Source organism: Acinonyx jubatus, chromosome D3 (assembly GCF_027475565.1).
Source record: "Acinonyx jubatus isolate Ajub_Pintada_27869175 chromosome D3, VMU_Ajub_asm_v1.0, whole genome shotgun sequence".
Classification (NCBI taxonomy): Eukaryota; Metazoa; Chordata; class Mammalia; order Carnivora; family Felidae; genus Acinonyx; species Acinonyx jubatus.
The window spans coordinates 52,763,143-52,779,151 of record NC_069392.1 but is presented as its reverse complement, the minus strand read 5'-3'; the positions used below and the strand labels follow the sequence as shown (position 1 = coordinate 52,779,151).

General features: G+C 41.0%; 1 protein-coding gene across 2 annotated transcripts in view; it reads left to right on the top strand.

Moving 5' to 3' along the window:
- Positions 1-16,009, top strand: part of KLHL14 (kelch like family member 14) — a 104,893-nt gene that overhangs the window by 66,016 nt on the left and 22,868 nt on the right. For both annotated transcript variants that reach the window (XM_015086694.3, XM_053206552.1), the window contains exon 4: positions 13,000-13,089. In XM_015086694.3, coding sequence (XP_014942180.2) covers positions 13,000-13,089 — 90 coding nt within the window. The remainder of the gene's footprint in view (positions 1-12,999; positions 13,090-16,009) is intronic.

The window sequence follows — 16,009 nt, the reverse complement described above, 5'->3', positions numbered from 1 at the left end:
GTTTGTTCAGAACTGCTTCTCTGTTGCCACAAGCACCTCCAGGATCCGTGGTCAGTAAGAAAAGGTTTCCTCTTGTCAGCTCCAGTTCGAAAACCCCTCTGAAGGGACTGGCTGAGTCGTGGGACCAACATGGGACCAATCATTCACTGTGTTCATTCACCAGCTTTGTGGTCCAGGGAGTTGGGTTGCTCTAAGGAGAGCTGGAAGGGCCAGCAGGATGAAAGAAGTTCGCATTTTCTGGGTTTTTTTTTTCTTTTTTTTAAGTTTATTTATTTATCATGAGAGAGAGCACAAATGCACGCGCACGTGTAAGTAGGGGAGGGATGGAGAAAGAGAGAGAGAGGGAGAGAGAGAATCCCAAGCAGGCTCCAGGCTGTCAGCAAGGAGCCCGACATGGGGCTCAAACTCACAAACCATGAGATTATGATCTGAGCCAAAATCAAGAGTCAGATGCTTACCCAACCGAGCCCCCCAGGTGCCCCATTTCTGGATTTTTTTTTAAGATATGAAAGGCACCCTGTGAAGATGTAGAAGGAAGTGATGCTAGAGAGACATGGAAGGCAGAAGCACATCACCACCTAAGCCAAGGCTCAGGGACTTCTTCCCTCTTCATATTTCTTTGACATAAAGCTCCTTCACCACTGCATTATTCCTTCCAAGTGGTCTCAAATATGTCTATGCAGTGTTTCAACTCGACTGTAAATTTTCTGAGGAAATTAAGAAGGGCCATAGTGTTGATTTCTTTGACAAATCCTCCAGCACCTCTGACAGGACAGAGTTGGCCACTAGTAGATCCTCAGGAGAGATTTACACATTGATTCCAACCAGAGGAAATATGGAACCCATGCCTGTCCAGCCAAGAGGGTTCCTCAGAAGTCCAGAAGCAGTCTCATCATAAACATATGCATCCGTAATCAGTTTATTGAAAGAACTTCACTAAAAGCAACTTGATTTTTCCCAACCACTGATTTTTCAAAACCTCTCTGTTGGATGTCACACCCATCCCTGGGGCTTCAACCTCAGGACATTCTTTTTTTTTTTTTTTTTTTGAATGTTTATTTATTTTTGAGAGAGAGAGAGAGAGACAGCATGAACGGGGGAGGGTCAGAGAGAGAGGGAGACACAGAATCCGAAGCAGGCTCCAGGCTCCGAGCTGGCAGTACAGCCCGACATGGGGCTCAAACCCACGAACCGTGAGATCATGACCTGAGCCGAAGTCGGACACTCAACCGACTGAGCCACCCAGGCGCCCCAAGACATTCTTAAAGCCTCCTCAGTTATACCGGATGTTAAATCAAAACCTTATTCTTTAAATACACTTGAAGATTCTATGTCTCCTATTGTATCAGATATTTCCAGGACCACCCTTGGGTTCAGTGATTCACTAGAAGAACTAACAGGGTCAGCATATAGTTGTACCCACAGCTGTGATTTATTACAGTGAAAACATATAAAGCAAAACCAGCAAAGGAAAAAGGTGCACGTGGCAAAGTCTGGAGGAAACCAGGTGCAAGCTTCCAAGAGTCCTCTCCCAGTAAAGTCCCCCTGGACACACTTATTTCCTCCAGCATCCAATTACAGTAATACGGTGAAATGTTGTCTACCAGTGAAGCTCATTAGAGACTCAGTGCTGGTCAGCTAGACGTCCAAAATTCCATACTCCCAGAAAAAAGGCAGGTGTTAAGGATAAACCACTTTGTTTTTCAATTTGAGCACAAATAGCCACTCTTAGTTAAGGTAGTGGGAACAACCCTAAAATCTAAATTCCCTGATATCAGCCAAAGGTCAACTTTTCTAAGAAAGGCCAGGATTTTCTATGGGTAGCAGTCTCAGGCCTGCTGGGTTAGCCCTTTCCTGTACCAACGTTGACATGAGGGTGAGAAAGGCTGACCAGCCCTGGAGGAAAACTCGGCCATCCTGAGTAACCTGGTTCTACCAGGAATAGATCTGGCAGAGGGGAAGGCACAGGGAGAAAAGGTCTTATTTGCCTAGTGTTTTTAGAACTTGGCTTTCAGGAGACAAATGCTTTAAGCTGACTTTGTTTTTGATGAGCTGTCTTTATGGGTTCTGTTATAAACCTCTTTCTGAAGACTTTCCACTATACCATGAGCTGTCCACCACACAGCTTCTATTAGGGTCACCTTGACCTGGAAATTAATATACTTGGATCCTTGCATGGCAATTTTAGCCAAGCAAGCTTCCCAAGCACCAGCTCAGTGCACAGGCAGGTAGTAGGTACTGTTGCCCCCCCAAATCCACAAATGCAGGCCCCTTCTGACCCAGCTCTCTCCCGCCACATTCCCATCCCAGATGGCTCCTACCAGCTTCTTGCCTTCAGACTTCTCCTTGTGCCTGCCAAACCCCAAGAGACAAAGAAACATCTGGCCCAAGAATCTTCCACCAGTCTTTGATTTGTGTTTGGGGTGGAGGTGGGAGGAGTATTCTGTTCTCCTGCAGATGGAAAATGTCCAAGGTTCCCACAAATTCCCACAACATTCTCTCAAGGAAAACTCCCCACTTGCTAACAGTCTTCCACGTCATTGTACATGCAGGCTAAATAGGGGTGTCCAAGTGTGCATGTGTGTGTCTGTGTGCATGTGTGTGTGTGTATATACACATGTAACCAGACAGAACAAGTTTAGTCTTGCATAGATGGCCTGGAATATATCTTTAGATTAGCTTCAGCCTTAGGGTATCAGCCTAAATTCCAAGACAGGGAAAGTGCCAAATATTCATGCACATTCATAAATATATTTATAAGTAAATATCACTTAGCATCCAATGACTGTCTAGTTTTGCCAGTAAAAAATGGTGCCAAAAAAAAGGTGAAAAGGCAACTTCAGTATTCATAGTTTTTCCCTACCTGTCTCTCTCTTTAGATCCACACTGTTACAATTCTCCACTTTTCCCCAGAAATAAAGATTTCAGAACTTTCTCAAGACAGTTCTAGGTGCCTTTCCGTGGCAAATACCACCCAACTTGGGCTCATCTCCTAAGACCGTGGGCTGCACTTTAATTTCTTTTGTGTGTCATAAGCATTGACTTTGTATAATTGTCACTGCTAGGCTCAACTGCCCTAGTATTTCCCAGATTTGACACACACAACCTTGTGTGAATGTACACAGACACACACCATGAAATGGCCATGGAAGGAATGTATAGCAAATCCTTCTGAATCCTTGCAGTGGAATTTCCTTTGAAGTCAAATAAGTGCAATAGCATAATAACACAAGAGCAAATGCAGTGAAGGATGGTCTGCAAGAAACAAAAGTATTGTTGGCTGTTCTGATAATCCTACCAACTGCTTCTGGAACTAGCAGGTGACTGCAAATGTTGGGAGAGACTTAATTAGAGCAGAGACCATTACTGCCGATTGTCTAAGGAGAGAGTGCTGCAGAGGGAATCTGAGTTGGGCCATAGGACAGCTGCCTAAAAAGACAGCACAGATAATGGTCCATCCCTTTTATTTGTTCCCACATTCCCCAAACACGTTTCCTCAATTTGGAAATTGATCTAATTTTAATTATCAGTTTTTATAAAATACTCTAACAAAAATAAAAATAATGTCACCGGCGTCTAGTCCAAGTTCTGGCACATGGGAAGAGCTCAATAAATATTTCTTGAATCGATATTCCTTTTTCTGACAATGACTTTGGCTGCTGTGACAACTTGGAAAATGCATTTTTAGCCTTATGATTTAGCTTAAGCCTCTCTTTCTCCCTGAAGTTTTAGTCATTTCCTCCCTGGGACTTCTATTGCTCTTCTCCAAGAGCACTGTGTGTCCTGTTTCCCTGTTCGTATATTCTCTTACACTGTGAGATCTGGAATACAGGAATGGCGTCCCAGAGTTTAGCACAGCAACTACTAGTTCTTTAATACATGTTTTTGAATCAAATCAACGAAAAAATAGTTGATAGACAAGTGATCTTGATATCTCATGGGTTTTAATGCAAACCACTAGTGCTCACTTTCCAATATTGAGTTTATGTGATCTACACCAAAAACACTCTTCTTGGTGAATCCTCATCATACGGACCTCACCCATTCCCTTCCTCCTGCCCTCAGTAATTTGGGACAAGGGGGCCATCATCTAAAAGACTTCAAATTATTTGACAATCATATTTGCTACCCTATTGTCATACTGTCCAAAGTAATTAGTTGTGGCTCCCTTGATTTTTATCAAAGGTCTTATTTTCACAGCTTGAAATAATATGTGGTGCTCTGCTACTTTAATTCATTTAAAGAGCTTACTGATTTTTTAGTGAGACTTTTTAGGTGTAGAATGAAAAATGAAATTTCTCATTTCCCCCCCCAAAGATAAGATCAGGAAACAATTGCATTGGCTCATAGGAAGGGGTAAACATCAAGGCACACACATGTTTCATCAACCTGTCCCTGAAAACACGACACTTTATAAAACAGAAAAAAAAAACCCACAAAACTATTGGAAGAGATTGCAACTTTTATTCCCAAAGATATTTTTATTTTCCAAAAGGAGAAAATCAAACTACATTTAATTTCTAACTAACATGCCAGGAAGTATCCAAAATTGAATAGTTGATATGGTAAAACACAGTCATAATTTAGGAACAAATTAGTGAAAATATTCTAATTAAAATAAAAATAAGGCTTTGAAAGTCAGTTTTGCTTACATAGATAATAGAAGTCTTATTTTAAGCTGGTTGTTAGTGTGTCCCCAGAGCTCAGAACTAAAACCATAAATCAACAAGGATTTATTGAAAACCTTTGACCTTGGCACAATTAAATCTATGATAGCTCCTAAAGAAATATGTCACAGTTTTTGAGGAACTTACAAACCTTCTTTGTGTAAAACATAAGTATTGCTTATAGGGTGACATCTCTTCTAAAAGTCATCTAAGGCACCTCTTCCTCTCTCTCTTCCCTTTCTTCCTTCCACCCCTCTCTCCTCCACATCTTCTGGGACTCACATTTTTCACATCCACCAAAGAAGTAAATTTCACCATCTCCTTTAGTTAGCATCCATTCATTCATGCTGCTAACATTTATTGATTAACCAGCGTTCCTAATTAATGTATTAGGTATAAAAGCTATAGCAATGCCTGGGTACTATGTATTGGGCATAAAGCTATAAAGATGACACAGTCTGGCCTCAAGTTGCTCACAGATCCTTTAGTGGTAACAAACAAAAGACAGGCAATTTTAATATACTGTGTCATGACTTGTCGAGTGTACAATAAAGGCATGCGTTTAGCACCATTGTTGCAAGGTACGGGAAGAAACAAAGCAATGCTCTCTGTCAGGAAAACTCTTACCTGAGCTATAATTTTGAACTGTAAGACAGAAAACAGCCTCTCTTGGTTCCTGCACAACTTCCAAAACCTAATACACATGTACTTTCTTCAGAAAAAAAAAGTATATATAAATATAAATAACTCACTCCAATAATTTTGTTTCCTATGGGACTATGGGATCCTGGCTCAGGATGTGCAGAACAAGTTGGGGATGAGGGAGAAAGTGTTGGTAACCTTTGGGTTAATTCAGAGCATCGACCAACTCACCACTGAACTCAGACCATGTAGACTTCTTACGGGGCTTAATTTTCCAGATTAGTTGTCCACAGTGATCAAGTGTTCCCCAAATTCACAAACTACTGTTGGTAGTTTACAGAAATAGAACAGTCCGAATATGACATAAAAAAAAGTAATAGAGCCTTTTCTGTGGATTATTTATTCAATAGTATCTATCAAACACCTGCTTCATCCAAGATGTTTTATTATGTATCTGTCTCTGTCACCAGGGAGTCATTGGCCAAGTTGCTAAGTCTTCACAGAGGGTAGGATTAAACTAATAAGATTTTAAATTATTTACGTTTCCCAATTACATTTATGATAAAGTTGAAGAAATTGTTTTTAAAAATTCCTATATGATCCTATGGCAAGGAAGGAATACTCATTCAATATTATTAAAGTGGGGCATCTTTCTTTTATGTTGTATTTGTTTTCAACAGCATGTAACTGCTATTTGAATTTGCTTCAAGGAATAAATATTTTACAAATATATATTCTAGCAACATCATCCTTCCAGAATATCATTTATTTTGCCAGTCTAGATAGCTCCATAGAAAAGAACACATCAAAAACACAAATCACATAATTATAAGTAACATAAATTCTGATATCATGAAATGGAAAACTCAACAGAAAAAATAATATATGAAAAACAGATTTTAAATTTATGAAAAGATGTTCAACCTCTAGCATAATGAAATATGTACATATTTACATTTTAACTTGGTATCAATTGTTCACCTACCATATTGGCAAAGACACAAATGTAAAAAGGGGTACAGTGTAACAATATCCAACAAAATCTAAAATGCAGCCATAGTTTGGCCCAGAAATCTCCATGGAAGAAAATCAATCCTACAGATGAACTCCTGTGTATGCATGCTGTGTACCTACAAGGACATAGCAGGGCACCATTGGAGCAAAGCCCTTCAATACATGTCCCTTCTCTCCATCCCTAGCACTGCTTCCCAATCAGGTGTCTGTCATCTCTCACCCCGATGACAGACAGGGTGCCCTACCCAGTCTCCCTCTTTCCCTTCTTTCACTCCCATATCTACAGGAGCCAGAGTAATGTTTATGAACATACACCAGATTATGTCATTCAGCTGCTTAAACCGCCCCCACCCCCCAATGCCTTTCCATCATGCTAAGAATGAAATCCACACCACTTACCTTGGCCTATGAAGACCTATCTACCCAGCCTCTGCCTGCCTTCTGACTCCATCCCATAACCTCAGAGTTCCAGACACAGAGGCTTCCGTGGGCCTCTCAGGCACATCCAGCTCATTTGTGCTTCGGGGTCTCTGCATGGACTCCTGGCCCTTGTGTTATAGTGGTGCCTCCCTGTCACCTTTCATACTCTATCTTAAATGCCATTCCCCAGCCACCCCGGGTGGAACAATAACCAGGCACTCCTTCTGTAACACATCATCCCATTTTCTTTCTCCTGATGTCATCTATTTTCATTTGGCCATGTTCCTGTTCATTATGTATTTGTTTACATACTTCTTTCCCCTGTAATGTAAGCTCTATGCGAGCTTAGTTCCCTGCTGCATTATCAGCAACCAGAAAAGTGTCTGCACATAATGAGTGTTGAATAAATGCTTGGTGAATGAATTAAGAATGGAATACATTATAGGATCCCCATCAAACGGAACACTGTGCGGCCATTAAAAAAAAAAAGAATGCAGTGGTGGACAACCCAAGTATTCTCTTCAGAGGGGGCCTGCATCCTTGCACCTGGCCTGCCCTTGGTCTCCCACCTAGACCTCATCTTGGTCTATCTGTTAAGAGATCCACACTACTCTGTTTTCTCACATATATGTCAAAGCAATATCTATCTCTTCCAGTAGAAAGTAGGTATCATTCTCAACCACAGATTTTCATGAACATCCAAAGAAGAGATAGCATACGGCTAAACCAAGTTTATAGGATTGCTAAATAAATAGTTACTGAATGCCTCTCTGATCTGGTCTTGTGTTCTGGAATCATTCCACACCCATGCCTCAAGGCCTTTGTGTTTGTTATTCCTGCACCTTTACCCTGCATGGTTTCCTGGCTCTCCTCAGGCAGTTTGAGATGAGTCAAAAGTCTCCTCACAAAGGCCTTCCTTAACCACTAGCACCATCCCCCCACCCTGTCACTCTCTCTCTTCTGACCCTGCGTTACTTGTCTTCATTGCACCTATCATTTGAAACAAAAGTGTCTGTTTATTTGTGTACTTGTTCACTACGTGCTTCCCCTGACTAGCATGTTCCTTGATGCTGTTTTCCGCTACGACCACCCCAGCAGGTAGGACATTGCCTGGCATAGAGTAGCAACTGGACAAATATTTGATTGGCGGAGAAAGAGTAAGTGAATACATTCTTGAGTGCAAAAAGAAGGGTACTAAACAGTATGTCCATTGTATGCTGCAGCCATTTGTATTAAAGGAAATGACTCCTATCTATATAAACTCTCTGAAAGGAAAATCCAAGAACATAGTAATGGTGATCGTCTCTCTGGTAGGAACTGAAAACAGGAAGCACAGGCATAGGAGGAAAACTTACTGGTCCTGCATATCTTTACTTTTTATAAGATTGTATTTTTACCATGGGCATTAATTTTTTTTTTTACCTAAGAAGTATGTCATAGTTGACAGTTTTGCAAGTCTATATATTTGAGGCCAACAGAAAACCAAGGCCCCCATAAATGTTACAGCAAAATGATAAGCATTCAGTAACTATTGATTTAGCAATCCTTTAAACTTGGCTTAGCCATATGCAATCTCTTCTTTGGATGTTCATGAACATCTGTGGTTGAGAATGATACCTATACTTTCTGCTGGAAGAGATATATATTGCTTTGACATATATGTGAGAAAACAAAGTAGTGTGGATCTCTTAACAGAATAAGACCTTCATAAATACAAGCCCCCTACGTGTTTTGCATGTCAGGAAAAGGGCCTGTGTGCCCAAGATACTTTGAATCTGCTTACAGGGTTAAACTATGACCTCATTGTTTTTTAAAAAAATAAAAGCTCTCAGTAGACTCTACCAATCCTTAACTGGCTAACTTGTTCAGTGTTTTCCTGGCTTTATCAAACAACGGTATCTTATTTTAAGAAAACCAACTATTTGAATATCTGGATTTATAAAAAGAAAATTTTGTAGGAGTATCCACTTGCTCTAATTAAGGGTTCCTTCCAATATGAAAATAATAAACTTTTAAGACATGATTCAATGCAAAAAATTATGCAGAAATTTCAGGAACACCATCATTGAACACACAGGTACTCAGTAATTACTTGCTGGTTGGATGAACATACCTATTGAAAATCAGTAGAGTGAAATGGACAAGAACATGGGTGGGGATCCAGTTATCCCTGTGTTTGGATTCTCTCTGTGCTGTTCATTAGCTGAGTATGACCTTCAACAAGTGACTTAACCTCTCAAGGCCTCAGTATTTTTCATGAAGTGAATGAGTAATGCCTCCCTTGGAGTTAGTTTTATTAAATCAAAGATATCAGTAAATAAAATATTGCTACATTTTATCAGGAATTATATTTTATCATGCATTATAATATCAGATATTATTTCATTTACCTAATTTCTGCTTGCCTGAGTGGACACAAGGGAATGGCAAAAACAAAACACAAGTGTTATATTTTGGAGATACAATATAGGTAACTATACATGAATATCATAATATATTTCATTTCTTTATCTATATCTATAGCACCTGAACCATGCTTGGCACATGGTAAATGTTTGGTAAATGGTGGTTAGTATTATGAAAGGTAACACAAAATACTCTGAAGGTTTGACTCTCCATTTTCATATCCACGAAGACCAACTCTGTACATAACACTCCAGGACATTTTATTGCACTGGTACAGGGAAGGGTAAAAGAATCTGTGTAACTGAGATTTTTTTTTTATGGCCTTAAAATTATGGGGAAACAATTAACAGGTACATAAGTAAATTGTGACAGCTTGTAACAATTGCTAACATCTACTGTGTGGGTGATGATTAATCATTCTGCAGAGTAAATACTGTGACTTAATATCCTCTCCAAGTTAATTTTATAGTACTACCTGCTTCCTACTTTCTTAATTAAAAATACTAAATGTAAATGTTTTATTTAACTCCCCAGACTAGAATAGACTATCACGTGTTTGGAGCGGGAAAGGGGAAAATGATACAAATTGCTTCCAATTTAGAGACTAAATGAACGTGTCCCTTCAGGTGACCAAAGGTTTCTTCTTTTTCAGTTTTCTGACTTTTTTTCCTTCCTTTTCCTTCTGGCATTTCAAGTTTGTTTAATAAAGTTTAGAATTCTCACAAAGGGCCTTATAAACACGTGTTATGAGATTTTAAATTTGATTTGAAAGTGCCTCTCTCCTACTCCCTCCGAGTAAAGTGACCTTTTTAAATGGAGGGAAGTGGGTTTAGATGACAGTCATGATAAATGCGGTCATGTTCACTCAATAAAATAAGGCCCAGTGCATTTGAGGATAAATCAGTGAAATGTACAGCCCCACCTGTCTGTCTCCATCATTCATTTCCACTGTCACTTTCACAGTGGCTGATGGATCACAGTTGCTGTAAAATTAGACAGCCTTTAATCTCATTTCATCCTGATTAGCTTCTCTTTACCCTTTCCCTCTAACTCACTGACTGACACGCTAAAAACTCGCACTGGGCTGTATATGAACATGAGTACAAACTTCTCCTCCAATTCCTGCTTGTGAGGGCGAGGCTGGTGTCCACCTCTCGAGAAATCCGGAAAGGGTCATGCATGTATCCCTTGTTATTTAAAAGGTAATCAAATACGTGCAGTACCAGCGCCATTTTAAACAGATGTTTGCTCATGCTTACTGCCCTATTTATTTTGCTTTCCTTCAGGTTTAATCCGAAGTCAAATGAGGTCTTTTACAAAACTCAAACATTGATTTAATATAGATTTTTTCTAATAAATTTGGAACGTTTCACATTCAGAATAATTTCAAAGAGTTATTTGTGTGTATTTATAGCCTCGATTCACGGTAATAATTTAGAAAAGACAATAATTCAGGAACGAGAATACTAAAATACGCAGCCAAGAAATACAGCATACAAGGTTTAAAAACAAGAGTAAAAAATGAGGATGCCTTCAACAGCCTTTATATTAGGACTGCAAAGACCTTCTCTCTTATTTTGAAGGTTCCAATAGTTAGTTTAGTGCAATAGTTTCATTTGTTTGCATAAAGCATAACAATAGGGGTAATCAAATGAGAAAGAGGCTTAAGAATAAATCATGTATTATTTCCTTCACTTAATTTCTGCTTGCCTGAATGGGAGCAAATAAATGGCAAGAACAAAACACAAGTGTTGTTATAGTTTCAGAGATTGTGCTTCATTACCAAGCAGGACTTCTGGTTGAACAGATGATAATGCAGTTTTTCATTTTTATAAGGTTTGGGGCTTGAACTGACCAAAAATTTAAATATTGAAAGAGTGGCAGTCATAAAGTCATTGGTTATAGTCAATGGCCCTATTCCTATCCTCAGGTCCCATGTGAATAGACACATGCAGATGATAACCCATGCCTGTGAGTTTACACTGCCCAGCTGACATGATGGTGAACTGGAGTGGCACCAGGCTGTTCACAATATACACAATATACATCATATATGAGCAGCATAGTTTTGTATTTGCTATTCTGGAACCAGCATCATAATCCAAACAATGATGTTTAATTAAAAAAAAAAAAAAGGTGTTCAAAATGTATTTGATTTTAGTTGGTCAGTGAACTCAACATATATTCTGCCCCAGTAGATTCTGAGAAACTATATGGTATCTCTGCAGAGCTATGTGGTTAAAAGCATTTTCCAAAGAGATAACTGAGGGTTGAGGGGCAAAAGGGCATCCCCAAGATGACTCCCTACGTCAATGACCTAATTAATAGACCACACAAATCCATAGCACATCCAATTTCTACATTGTCCCAGAAATCAGGGGTTTCCATACCAAGGCCTCTAGCATTAGAAATATAAGTTTAAAAACAATGAATACGCACAGTAAAAAATAAATAACTCATAAAATAGCCCAAACACCTAAAATCCTTTAGTAAGAAGCTTAAATGATCTGATTCGCTCTTTCCGAAGCTGTATTATAGATTTCGAAGCTGTGCCTATCCCTTGTTAATTTTATTTACATATGTTAGCCAGCATAAGTGCATTCTGAGAAAAAGAAAAGATGATGAACACAAAATGAAATGAGAGATATATATCATCCCAAATAAGTTGGGTCTAGGATAGGCTCTGTCTCTTTCGGCATTGGCAAAAGAGCACAGAGGAAGAGCTGGCCCTGACTCATATTGATTTCCCACTGCACTGGTTTCTTAAGTGCTCTGTTGATCCGTGTCAAGCAATAAGTTCTCTGCCTGAACATGCACATCACCTCCCCATTTGTCCTCACCTAGATTTAAGGTGCCCATATGATGAGCCGAACAAGGACATCATTTTTCCTACTGGGTGTCACTGGGTCCAAACCACTGCATGTGATGTGATAACTAATTCTGCTCGAGTTTACATTTGCCATATGATATTACAATAGCAGCCACCAACACTGCACAGCACATGGGGTGACAGGGCTGTCCTATTCATACTGTGTGTGTCTCCCAAAAGAAAATGTAAATGAGAACAAACAAACACAGAGCAACCGGGGCTTTGGTGGGTTTCTCAATAACACCCCCCTCCTGACACCAACCACACTGGGGCAGGGCGAAGGGCGAGACCAGGGGAACGGATGGATATTTGTGATGTTCCTGACAGTTTTTATCTTCGTCACAGAAGAGCTCCTAAGCAGATAGATAGAAAATGTGTGATTGTGCTGCTAATGACATTGTACAGGAAATTAAGCGTATACATTTGGAGAAGGCATTAAATCAGCAGGACCTTAATTTAAAAACTTAAAACTGTATGGAAATTCAGCTTGCTCATTGCTGTGGAATAGAAAGCTACCAAGCACCCTGAGTCTGTTTATGGAAAGATTGCCAGCAAACCAAGTTTGGGCAGAGCATCTTAACGGCTCCAAGGGCGTGCAGGGTTATTTCTTCCAAGAAGTAACCCCCAGCCCTGACCATTTGGGACTATCAGTCATTGCTTTAGAGTTCGATCCCCATCATCAGGCAGGTGAGGACAACTTAAGACTCGAAAGCGGCAAGACAGGTTGTTCTTGACTAATTTGTGGAATAACATTATGTAAAATTAATCAAAAGGGGCTGGGTTTGAAATTGCTGTGAACACACGGCTGAACCACTGGAGACCGGCGGGTGTCCCCTCTGCGGCTGCTGCTGTCTTCTTCCTTCCGACTTACTCTCACATTTGACACCCTTTGGTGGAAGCAAATAACTAGTGAGCCAAGGTCTCAAGTCCTAAGGTGGAGAATTTCATGCGTCTTTTCTTTTCTCCCCCCCTCCATTCCAGTTATGCCGTACAACAGTGCCCACCACTGCGTTGTGGAGGTAGAAAACTTCTTGTTTGTGCTGGGTGGAGAGGACCAATGGAACCCCAATGGTAACTATTGAACTGCTCAATAGTAGGTGCGCGAGCATGTGCGTTGTGGAAGGCACTGGTGGCAGCCTGTTTTGTGATTACTGTGGGAAATGCACTTCTGTGCGCAGGGACACACGAAGCAGTCGGTAAATTGGGCTGACGATTGGAGGGAGGGTCAACCGTTGAGCTGGCAGAGGACGCGCGCAGTGGAGCATTCGCTCATGGACCGTCTGGGGATTTGGCTTTGCAGTGACGCCCCGGCCCCTCTCCTTATCCGTCCCCTGAGGAACGTCACAAACATAAGCACAGACTCCCCAGAGGCAGGTAGCAAGCTGCAGCTATTAAGAATTCTCACCACCTTCTCCACCACTTTCCTCCCGTTTTATCAGTGTAATAACGCAGTTTCAGTAGATAAGCGTCATGTGCAGTCCGACTGAAGTGAACTTCACAGCTCAAGTTCTCTTGCAGCATTTCTTACTTGAGACCCATTCTAGTTGGGGCTCCTTTCGAAGACTGTCCACCATCCTCCCTGTGGATGTGGTTACTTGATAAATTCCTCGCAAAGAGAAATTGAACACGTTTAGCACCGCTCCCAAGCCAACCCAGGGAGAACACCGTGCCTTGCCGAATGCGCAAAATTATCAAGATATTTTTGGAACTCCTGCACATGAAGGAGGGGTTGCAGTTGTAGCCTTCTGTGTAACAGAGATTATTATGACTGAGAAACCGTAAAACAGCTTGCAGGTACACATTTTTACTTTAAAACCCCAGAACATCCAAGTGAAATTACATATACTGCATATATTTTATTGTGAATGCTCTCTTTCAGCATCTGCACCAAGGCAAATTATAGAAAATTGTTACATCTGTTCACTCTAGAAAATCTTAAAGGAAAACAACCCGGCCACCCTCCAAGAACATTTCTTTGAAGAGAGCAGGACGTTCTTTCCCAAAACCTGCAGCTTTATTGGTTCCTATCCAAAGAGGACAGTTCCTGGGCTTTGTGAGACACAGGTTTAGAACAGGAGCAAAAATGATATTTAATATCTCTCCTCTAACTTACCTTTGCAATGACAGGCTTGATGCGTTACCCGCCCCGAAAACACCACTGGCATATATACAATCCACTGTAACTCCCCATTACTATTTCACCTGTTCTCCCTCCAACGTAATTTGAACTGAGTAGAGTCTTTGTAAGTCAACAGTGCACAGCCATCAGGTTTATCTAAGCAAAGTATCTACGGAACATTCTTTTTGAAGGCCAGATTAAAACGAACACATGACAAGAGAAGGCTGCAAAGTCCTCTTTCTGGTGACAATGTTCTCTTAGCCCATCTCCCTTCCCAGATCGTGTAGGCCTCTTTTAAAATGCCAGTCTTAGGTGTCTGTGTGGCTCAGTGGGTTAAGCATCTGATTTTGGCTCAGGTCACGATCTCACGGTTCGTGAGTTCGAGTCCCACATCGAAGCCCTGCTTCGGGTGAACTTGAGCCCCACTTTGGGGGAGCCCCACTTCTCTCTCTTTCTCTGCCCCTCACGCACTTGCTCCCTCTCTCTCTCTGTCTCTCAAAAAATAAAAATAAAGTAAAATAAATGAAATGAAATGAAATGAAATGAAATGAAATGAAATGAAATGAAAAGGTACCAGTCTTGGTGCGACCATTTAGTTTTCACAAAACACTATGAACTTCCCACTCCTCTAAGACAGACTTTTTCAGCAACACAGAAAACCTGCTCCCCGGGTTATGCTCTCTCTTCCTTAAAATAACCTAGAACTGCTTACTGTTCAACTTTCTATCAAACACAGCTGAGAGGTTGGGTGGGGCGATAAGGAACAGCATCATGGACATATTCCTTCCTCTAGGCTGGAGAGTCCAAGTGTTATCTCTGAACTAACTCAGAGTCCCACAAAACTGTGCCATTGGGCTTCACTGACTTGCCTCCCCCACGCCTGAGATGAACAGGAATTCATTTTAAAGGCCTCAGTGAATATGCTGTGACAAAATACTGTAGAAAACACAGCATCGCATTTACTGCAGGGACATCTGTCACTCACCACTCGGTGTGTCCCATGTGGAGACCCATGTGACAAATTCTTGCCAGACCACAATACCGAGTCCCTGTGTGCCTTTGAAAATTACCACTAATGCATTTGTATGGTTTACCGTGTCCCTCCTCTTTTGCTTTAGCCACTAGGAGACTCAGAATTGAATTTTAGTAAAACTTTCATTACTGTATTTTAATTTTATGTTTACTCTCAATATGGGCCTAGCAGCTAACTCTGTGTCTGTAAGACCCCCTTTTAGAGCTGTGGGAGTCCTACCTGCAAAGTTGAGTCATTCTGTCGCTGCTATGTGTGGCATGTGAAGTCACTTGTACAGAGCTGGGCAAATGCTGATGAACCACTGATCTGGCTCCCCTAAACAGAGGAGAATTGGTCACATCAGGAGGCAAGCAGGCAAGTCTTCCCGTCAATCATTCAGTCATTGGCGGGGGCCTTCCCCCCACGTCAGGGAGGAGGGCAGGCAGGGACATTGCCTGTACAGCTGAGAGCGGTTCTCCAGAGAGGGAACGGCGGTGACAATGAGCAACCCGGACGACAACCGTCTGGTCAACCATAGCCAACTCTTTTTTTTTTTTCTTTTTAAACCATTAGCAGTAGTATTTGTTGAGTACTAATTATTTCCCAGAAATTTGCTAAGCACTCCCCTGCACCATTTTACCGAATCTCACAACCATCCCAAGAGGTCTGTCCCATGATCGTTCTAGTGTTACTATGAGGAGTCTAAGCCTGAAGAGGAGAAATAACTGGCCAGCACGTACAGTTTGAACGAAGATGGGCTGATTCCAGTGTGGGTCTGTCTGACTCCAGAGCCATATTGCATGACAACTCCCCCTCACGCAAACATACGGATTTTGTTTAATATTAAATAACAATCATGT